The sequence below is a fragment of the Penaeus monodon genome, chromosome 11 (assembly GCF_015228065.2).
Source record: "Penaeus monodon isolate SGIC_2016 chromosome 11, NSTDA_Pmon_1, whole genome shotgun sequence".
In the NCBI taxonomy this organism is placed as follows: Eukaryota; Metazoa; Arthropoda; class Malacostraca; order Decapoda; family Penaeidae; genus Penaeus; species Penaeus monodon.
The window spans coordinates 49,613,938-49,623,937 of NC_051396.1; the positions used below are offsets into that span (position 1 = coordinate 49,613,938).

Genomic DNA, 10,000 nt, shown 5'->3' on the forward strand with positions numbered 1-10,000 from the left:
GCCGCCCTTTGCTTGGCTGCCTTTCCTCTCCGCCTTTCTCCCTCTCCTCCCTCTCCATCACCCTCATCCCCGGCTCAGCAATGCTTCCCTGGAAAATCATACGCCTGTAAAAAGCGTGCGTTTAATCAACTTATTGCATATGAGGCGCTCCAAACTTGACACACATTAAGTTGCGCGGAGCGTCGCCAAAACCGCCCGCTTTAGTCACTACTTTTAGATTAAATTGTTGTGGCGCCGCGCAAACATACGAGCGCCAGCGCAAATTTACACTGTGGAAACATATAGATGGGAATTAATACGAAACTGCTCGTGTGGGAGCTTGAGCCTAATGCAACACGCAATTGGAAATAATAGTGCCCTGGTGAGCACCGGTAACCCCAGGCGCATCAACTTGCAATGAGCTGCACAGTTCCCAGGTTGGCGAAGCCTAAACTTAGCGCATAACAGGCTCTTCCTTCGCTCCCGGGACACGCCGCTCGGACTTTAGCGGGGACACGCATTCCTCCCTGGCGAGCGAGGCGTCCAGTAGCAACAGCTGCCCCTCGATCGGCGCTGGGGCGGCGCCTGCCAACTTTAGTGACTGGCAAATCCTGAAGGCGGGCTTGATATTGCCCCAGGGAGACAGGGTGGCATATTTGTCGGCATGCGGAGCTCCCTCGTGTTGCCAGACCACACCCGAGGGAGCGTGTGTTCCAGGCCCAACCATCTTCACTCTACACTCTACAACTTCCGCGCACACAAGCACGGCCGCTCACGCTCCTCCTGCGCACATTTGCGTGACCCCGAGCGTCGTCTCGAGGCATCACACAGCCTGCGCTAATCCGAGACGCACACTGCACACTGACATGTCTTCGGGGCAACGTCTGCTACATGTTTATGGCCGCGAACATGAATTCAGGAACATGCTCGTCTTCGATATAAATCATACCTGAGCTTCATGAATTGAAAAAAATGAGAGACGATCTTCGCCGTGAAGGCTGCGCTCTCAGCAGGTGAGCCAAGCAGGTGGCGACGCATGGCAGCCAAAGTGCGCATGAAACGACACCGCCCGACCACCCACGCGAACATGAAGATCAAATAATAATCAGTCGAACAAGCAACTGCTCTTCATGGCACGTTTATCAGGCAGCTGCGTGCGCCCGCAACATAAACACGGCCTCTTCCCAGATCACGCCCGGCGGCCACCAGGGATGCGCCTCGCTCCCTTTAAAGCGCCTGCCTTTCCCAGAACTGAATGCGCACGACACAGATCTTACGGCTCCTGGCAGCCCACGCCCCTCAATGAACCCAGGCCTTAAAGGTCATTAAAATCACCAACACCGATACGAGTATAAGCCGCCTTTGTTGCTACTACCAACAGCTACTACTACCCCAAATACTAACGCACATAATAGTGCTACTGATCGCAAACACAGAGGGCAGCCAATCCAACCGCGATATCATTCGGCTCATTCCTTTTCTCACAGCTCCGCCCCCCCCTGCTCCCCCTCAGCCTCCACCAGGCGATCCACCGGACTTCACGGCCCTACAGCGGCGTGGTCACCGGGCCGCCCTTTTTAGCACAACCCCACACCGCCCACACTCCATTCAGCGAACTCTCGCGTGCTTCAGCTCCGCGTACCCTGCTTCAGTCGCGTACCCAGCCGCCCGCGCACCTCCGCTGCCGTACCCTGCCTCCTCGCGCCGCGGGCTGGGCGCTCTGAGGTACGAGCGTTCCGTCTGGCGCGTCATTCGCGTCGTACCCGACCTTGCGTGCGGACCCGACGTCCCGCGGCGCTCGCTACCCGACGCGCTTTCCTCCGCTCCCCCCTCCACCCACGCCCCTAGGCTGCCGGGAAGAAACCGCTCCTTATAATTCATTTCTCGATTTTTAACAATACGTCTCGAGGGAAGGATGTGACCCTCCTCCCCTACGCGGACACAAGGGAAAACGAGCACGATCTGCCTCTCTTTCTTGTGGGCCTCGCATCCCTTCGTTAAGATGGTAACATTCTTTTCTGTCATGGTAGTTGGCCACACCTGCATGGCGCTGCAGACGCGCAATCTCATTCATCGCTTGCGAAAACAAAGAAAGTAGAGAAAAATGGGCAAAACGAACATTCTGAGGATTCAAGACAGGGAGAGAGAGAGGGGGGGGAGAGGAGAGACGAGAGGGAGGGAGGGAGGGAGGGAGAGAGGGGGGGAGAGGAGAGAGAGAAGGGGGGAGAGAAGAGAGAGAGAGGGGGGAGAGGAGAGACGAGAGGGAGGGAGGGAGAGGGAGAGAGACAGAGGAAAGGAAGAGAGGAGAGAAAGAGAAAGAGAAACTTTACCACCTGTCCAGACAGCTATGGAGTTCGACATGGATGAAACTTCGCACAGATTTCGACACCGACCGCTATGCTATTCACAGAGCGAACAAAAGTCACAGTCCTCCGCGATCCCAATGCCTTATTCAGGACTTCAGGACTTCAGGGGAGAGATGGGGAGGGGGAGGGAGAGGGGGAGGGAGAGAGAGGTTGAGAAAGAGAGAGAAAGAGAGGGAGGGAGGGAGGGAGGGAGGGAGGGAGGGAGGGAGGGAGAGAGAGAGAGAGAGAGAGAGAGAGAGAGAGAGAGAGAGAGAGAGAGAGAGAGAGAGAGAGAGAGAGAGAGAGAGAAACACCCCGCATGACCTTAAATTTTGCGTGAACAAGTCTACAACACGGTTCGTCGCGTTCTGCTGACCGGGTGGCCGTCGCGCGTGCCTCAGCGAAGCAAGTCCGGATTAATGGGGCGAGAGCCGCACGATCTACGCTGCGCCCGCGCCCGTGACACTCATCCCGCCCGCTCGCGAGGCCCGTGGGCGGGGATGATCAACCCTCCGACTCGATCCGTCGAATCCTCCGGCGACGCCTCCGTTGCGCGGATTCTCTCGCTTTTCGGCCTCGCTGGCGATGGCTGTTCCGCCTCCCTTTGCAACTTCTTCGGCCGCGAACTTTCCCTCTTGCGTCATTCCTTCGCGCCCACGACACTTCTCCCCCCTCCCCCCTTCCCCTCCCCCTCCTCCTCCTCCGCGTCTCATCACTCTTATCACTTTGCCACTCATGCTTTCACAGGCCTCTTGTCCTCCACCTCCCCTCCCCTCCCCTGCCACTCCACTCCTCTCCACTCCCCTCCACAGGCCTTCCGTCCTCCCTCCCTCCCTCCCTCCCTCCCTCCCTCCCTCCCTCCCTCACCCATGCTCTTTCTTCCCGCCATTATTTGTTCCTCTCTTCCATTTCCATTCTCTTTCCCTTTTCCTTTTTTCTATCCTTTAATTTCCTTTTCTTGCTGTTCCTTCATTGTTTATTCTCTCTTTCATTACCATTACCCTTTCCCTTTGCATTTCCTTCTTTCCTCTTCGTTTTCCCCTCCATTTTCTAGTCTTCTCCTTCCCTTCCTTTTCCCCTTCATGTCCCTTCAATTTGCTCCCCTATTCTTCCCTTCCCCTCCTTTATTTCCGTTCCCTTCACTTTCCTTCTCTTCCGTCTTCCATTTGCCTTCCTTTTCCATGCCTCTCTTCCCTCTATCGTTCCTTTTCTCTTCCCTTTCTCCCTTAGCTTAGCTTCCTTTAAATTGTCTTTCCTCTCTCTTCTCTTCCCTTTCCTTCTTTCCACTTTCCCTTCTCCCTCCTTCCCTTCCCTTTTTTTCTTTCCCTCTCTTCTCTCTTCCATTCCCTTTCCTACCCATCCCATTCCCTCCCCTTCCCCTTCCCCTTCCCCTTCCCCTTCCCTCTTCTCTTCTTTCCCACATTCCTTCTCTACTCTCCCCTCTCCATTCCTGTCCCTCCCTTCCCCTCCCTTTTCCTCTCTCTTGCCTCCTCCTCCTGCCCTTGCCTTGCCCTCCTCCGACGCAGAGCCTTTTGCTCCCGATGCCTCTTTCCGCGTCCCTTCATGCCTCTCTGGAGATCTCTTCGTCCTCCGCGCGCTCCTCTCAACCCTCCCCTCCTCCCCTCAACCTTCCCCTCTCTTCAACCTTCCCCTCTCTCCCTCATCACCTTCCCTCTCTCTCCCTCCTCCCCCCAACCTTCCCCTCTCTCTCCCTCCTCTCTTCACCTTCCCCTCTCTCCCTCCTCTCCTCACCTTCCCCTCTCTCCCTCCTCTCCTCACCTTCCCCTCTCTCCCTCCTCTCCTCACCTTCCCCTCTCCCTCCTCTCCTCAACCTTCCCCTCTCTCTCCCTCCTCTCCTCAACCTTCCCCTCTCTCTCCCTCCTCTCGTCCAGTCCCGTGCTCCCCTCCCTAACTTCCCTCCGCTTCCGCTCCCCCCTCCCCCGTCCTCCCTCTGCCCCGGCCCTCCTCTCCCCGCCTTCTCCGTCGACTAATCACCAGTAATCAGGAGGCTCCTCCACCCTGAATACATTTAATTGGTTGTGTTGATGAGCTCCCTAATATCTAGTTAATTTACGGTGTCGTTTACAGGCCCTGGGAGATGGACGCGGCACAGCTGGGAGACCCGCTCGGCTGGAGCGCCCGTCTGGGAGGGGGCGGGGGGAGGGGACACACTGGAGGTGGGATTTGGGATTGAGGGAGCGGAGGAAGGGAAGGCGGGAGAGAGAGAGAAAACGAGAGAAGGGAAAGTGGGGGGAGGGGGGAGGGGGGAGGGGGAGAGGGAGGGAGAGAGAAAGAGAGAGAAAGAGAGAGAGAGAGAGAGAGAGAGAGAGAGAGAGAGAGAGAGAGAGAGAGAGAGAGAGAGAGAGAGAGAGAGAGAGAGAGAGAGGAGAGAGAGAGAGAGAGAGAGAGAGGAGACAGACAGGGCAGAAAGAGAGAAAGACAGAGAGAGAGAGAGAGATAGAGATAGAGATAGAGAGAGAGAGAGAGAGAGAGAGAGAGAGAGAGAGAGAGAGAGAAATAGAGAGAGAGAGAGAAATAGAGAGAGAGAGAGAAAATAGAGAGAGAGAGAGAAATAGAGAGAGAGAGGGCTAGGGAGAGAGAGAGTAGAGAGAGAGAGAGAGAGAAAATAGAGAGAGAGAGAGAATAGAGAGGAGAGGAGAGAGGAGAGAGAGAGAGAGAGAGAGAGAGAGAGAGAGAGAGGGAGAGAGAGAGAGAGAGAGAAGAGAGAGAAAGAAAGGAGAGAGAGAGAGAGAGAGAGAGAGAGAGAGAGAGAGAGAGAGAGAGAGAGAGAGAGAGAGAGAGACGTCCGCAAGGGTAAGTGGAGAGTGCCAGAGCAGGCGAAAGAGAGCGATAACGAGGGAGCTGGGCCGAGAGTTCCAATCGGCGAGCCACGAGTGCGTCCTCGAGATAGCAGCGCCGCGCCACGGAAGTACGTGAGGACACTCGAGTTGACGAAGCGCGACGTAACACATTTCGAGCGCGCCGACAGGAGGACCAACCGCACTGGCAGAGAAAAGCAAGGAGGGCCGGGAGAGGAGAAGAAAAGCACAATGAGCGGAGGAAAGCGGCAGCGAGAGCGGAAGGGCCCGTCCATTCATCCCGACGGGCCGGGCGCGACGCCGCCGCCGCCAACACACACCTGTGGCGACGGCGAGGGCGAGGGGACTCGAGCAAGTGACGCTTTCAAACACAGAGCAAACTTTTCCCTCCGCGCCACGGCGAGAGAGGCCATTCGGACAAAGAGCACTTGGCTGTATGTAAAGAAGGTCCTCGCTCACGGTTGACGTTTTGTCTCGAGAACGGGGAACTTGGGCGAAGGCGATAATGACCCTTCCCGCCCGTGCGCTCAAGGGCGACTGTCCCGAGTGTCCCGCGCGGGGCCGAGGAAACACGCGCCAGAGACTGGCTAAGTGACAAAGCGACATCAGTCAGTCGCTGCCTAAGAGGATTAGCGGCGTGGAGGAGATTCCCCGCTGTCAGAGTCTACTCGGGGATACAGGATCATGCGCATCGAAAAACGATCACGCCAGCGCTGGATTCCACGCGGCAATCCGATTCTTTGTGACCCGTAGCGAGGTAGCCTCCGCGTGTGCAGAGGAGCATCAGGGCTCCTCGAGACCACGAGAGCTAGTCCCGTCAACCACAGCCCGATGCTCCTGCTTTAACGATGCCTATTTTTTCCCGCGGATGTTTCCAAATTAATTTCCCGCGATGGTGACCTTGGCCGCCGGCATCCCCGCGCCGCCCGCCCTGCCCCCGAATCAATAGCCGTCCCTTCCGCCTCCGTCCATTCGATCCAGATTTATTTACCGCCAGCCTCCCGCCGCCCGAGCGCATCGCCGCAGGGCAGCGCCAGCCCTTCCCGCACGAACCGCAGGGCCCGCTCGTCCCGCTCCTCCGCGGCTCCTGCGCGCAACCGCCATCGCACCAACGTCGGAAATGCTGCCGACGTGCACCCCCCCCCCCCAAGCGTATCCAAAAGCTACCACAAACAGATAAATTAAAAAGCAAGCGGCGGCCCCTCCGGCAAATCCACTCACATTCAGAGTCACTCCACACGCACGCACGCACGCACGCACGCATGCATGCGCGCACGCACCCACACATACATCACATGCAGAGGAAATAAAATCGCAATAGAAAAAGAGAGAGAGAGAGAGAGACAGAAAAAACCTGACGCACCCTTGAGGACTGAATGGTTCTTTGTCGCGACTTTTTGCAGCCTTCCTAAGACCTTTGAAGGTGGGGGGGGGGGGGGTGCATTCACAATCCGGCCTTAACAAGAGTAGAATGGATGGGGATGCGGGAGGAGGGGGGTAGAGGGGATAGGGAGGAGGAAGTGAAACGTTGAGTGAGTGAATGAGTGAGTGAGTGAGTGAGTGAGTGAGTGAGTAAGTGAGTGAGTGATAGAGTGAGTGAGTGAGTAAGTGAGTGAGTGAGTGAGTGAGTGAGTGAGTGAGTGAGTGAGTGAGTGAGTGAGTGAGTGAGTGAGTGAGTAAGTGAGTGAGTGAGTGGGTGAGTGAATGAGTGAGTGAGTAAAAGTGAGCGAAGACACAAGAAGAGAAAATTAGGCGAAAAGAGAAAGAAGAGAAGAGATGGGATAGGAAGTAGGAAAGAGGAAGTAAGAGAAGAGATAAAGGAGAAAGGAAGAAAGAGTTGAAAGAAGAAAGTAGAACAGGAAGAGAGGAAAGAAGTGAATTAATCGAAGAAACACAGAGGTCATAGGAGAAAACAGAGAAGAGACCAGAAAGGAAAGAGACATAGAGAGGAGACAAGAGAGGAGAGAGCGAGAGAGAGAGAGAGAGAGAGAGAGAGAGAGAGAGAGAGAGAGAGAGAGAGAGAGAGAGAGAGAGAGAGAGAGAGAGAGAGAGAGACGCACGCAGTCACACCAACAGCCCTGTAATAGGTGCGTCGGCACGTCCTGGCCCCCGCGTAAATCAGCCACGTGCTCGCCCCTCCCCCTCGCCCCTCCCCCATCGGCTTTCCTTCGGCTGCCCCTCAGCACCCCGCCTGAACGCCGCGCCCTCAACAGCCTCGTTCGCAGAGTCACTCATGGGGGGGGGGGCAGGAGGGGGGAGAGGAAAGCTTGCCTTGACGATGCAACCGAAGCTTTCACAACAACCTACACTGACAACACGCAATATTTCAATCAGTTTGGTTTGAAGAAGAAGGAAAAAAAAGTGTCAAAAAACGCTACAATAAATTACTACAGCCGCAATTATGAGTCATTTACGTCTTCATAATCATATTGTCCATACCTTATAATAATACCTTCCGTATAATTAATGACACAAACCTCAGGCCCAATCAACACCTGCCGCACCCGCTTCGCTGGCACCGCGCCATGGTGGGGGAGGGGGGAAGAGGGGGGAGGGGTGGAGAGAGGGGGGGGAAGGGGTGGAGAGAGGAGGGGGGAGGGGTGGAGAGAGGAGGGGGGGGGGGGGAGAGAGGAGGGTGTGTAGTGAGGAGAAGATGAGGTAGGACAGGAGGGAGAGTGGGTGAGAAGTGGAGAGAAGAGAGAAGGGGAGGGGACTGGAAGAGAGGGGTGTGGGGAAGGGAAGAGTGGAGGAAGGAGGTGGTGGTGGAGAAGGAGGAGGAGAGGAGAGGAGAGGAGAGGAGAGGAGAGGAGAGGAGAGGAGAGGAGAGGAGAGGAGAGGAGGAAGGAGGGGAGCGAAGAGGAGGGAGGAGGAGGGGGAGGGAGGAGGAGGGGAAGGGGGAAGGACGGAGGAGTAGGAGTAGGAGGGAAGAGAAAAGGGAGGGGACGAGGGGACGAAGGAGAGAGAGAGAGAGAGAGAGAGAGAGAGAGAGAGAGAGAGAGAGAGAGAGAGAGAGAAAGGGAAGGGGAAGGGTGAGGGGAAGAGAGAGGAGAGGAGAGAAAAAGGAAAAGGAAAAAGTGGAGAGAGGGGTGAGGGAAGAGACGAGGGAGAGGGGAAAGGGTGAGGGGGAAGGGGAAACGGGGGGGGGGAGGAAACAATGGGTCGGAGACACAAAAATCTGCCACTAATACGAGCCTTCATGCAACAGAACAAAAACGCACTCCCCCCCCCCCCCCCGGGACGCTCCTCATTGTGTGCCACGAAACAAAAGACTTGGCGAACACACGAACTGAATTCAATAAGAAATTTAAAAAAAGGGAAAACGAATTATCAACAACAACTGTTACAAAAACAACAAAAGTACAAAAGTACAACAAAATGTCTGTATCAATAGCAAAGGCAAGGGAAATCATAGCAGTAGTAATCATAACACCACAACAATAACAGTAAATAAAGTTAATAACAAGCATAAAATCCCAATATGAATCTCACTAAAAAAAAAAAAAAAAACGCAAAAAAAAAAAACAGTACTATAACAATTAACAACAAAAAAACAGAAGGCCCCCCCCCCCCCCGGGCGAGCCCAAGAGCTGCATCAAAAACTTATGACAGATTGCTTCGTTTTTCATCGTCTAAACCGAAGAAACGAGTTGGAAATTCAATGAAGAACCACTTAAAACTTCGCTCAACTCCAGCTGCCCCCAAGTTCTGCTCCTCCGACGAAAATATAAATGAACTATGAGGCTCGCTGCCTCGCGGCACACGCGCGCAAGCACACGTGCAGGCACATTCAAACATACAAACATATAAACATGCAAACACATACACACACACATATATAATATACATATATAAATATATTAAAAAAAAAAAAAAAAAAAAAAAAAAAAAAAAAAAAAATATATATATATATATATATATATATATATATATATATAATATATATAATATATATATATATATAATATAATACATATAATATATATATATATATTTTTTTTTTTTATTATTATTATTATTATTATTATTATATATATATATATATATATATATATATTATATAGTGTGTGTGTGTGTGTGGTGTGTGGTGTTGTGTGTGTGTGTGTGTGTGTGTGTGTGTGTGTGTGTGTGTGTTGTTGTTTATATATATATATATATATATATATATATATATATATATATATATATATAGATAGATAGATAGATAGATATAAATGCATATAGGAATATATACATATATATACACACATACATAAACATAGATATATATATATTTACATTCATACATACATACATACATACATACATACATACACACATATATACATATGCATATACATATATGTGTATATGTATATATCATATGTGTGTATGTATATACAGACATTTATATAATACATGCATACAATATATATGTATATATATATGCCTATACATATAATACATACATACATACATGCATAGACATACATATATACACAGATACTTGTACATATATACATACTTTTTAATATATATATAATATATATTATATAATATATACAATATAAGTAATATATATAATAGTATATATATAATATATAATATATAATATATATAAATATATAATATATAGTATAGTAAATATATATAATATATATAATATTATAGAATATAAATATAATATATATATATATATATACATATATTATATAATTATATATTATATAGTATATTAATATATATATATATATAATATATTATATATATAATATTATATATTAATATATATATTATATAATATAATATATAATATATATATAAAATAATAATATAATATATATATATAATAAATAATATATAAATAATATAGCATAATAT

The 10,000-nt window shown here is 50.6% G+C and overlaps 1 protein-coding gene across 1 annotated transcript in view; it reads right to left on the reverse strand.

Annotated features, from left to right (window-relative positions):
• Nucleotides 1-818, reverse strand: part of LOC119579039 (proline-rich protein 36-like) — a gene marked incomplete in the record, with an annotated part of 61,262 nt that extends 60,444 nt beyond the window's left edge. Inside the window, 1 exon segment of the mRNA XM_037926761.1 lies at nucleotides 771-818. Coding sequence (XP_037782689.1) covers nucleotides 771-803 — 33 coding nt within the window.
• Nucleotides 819-10,000: the final 9,182 nt, after the last annotated feature.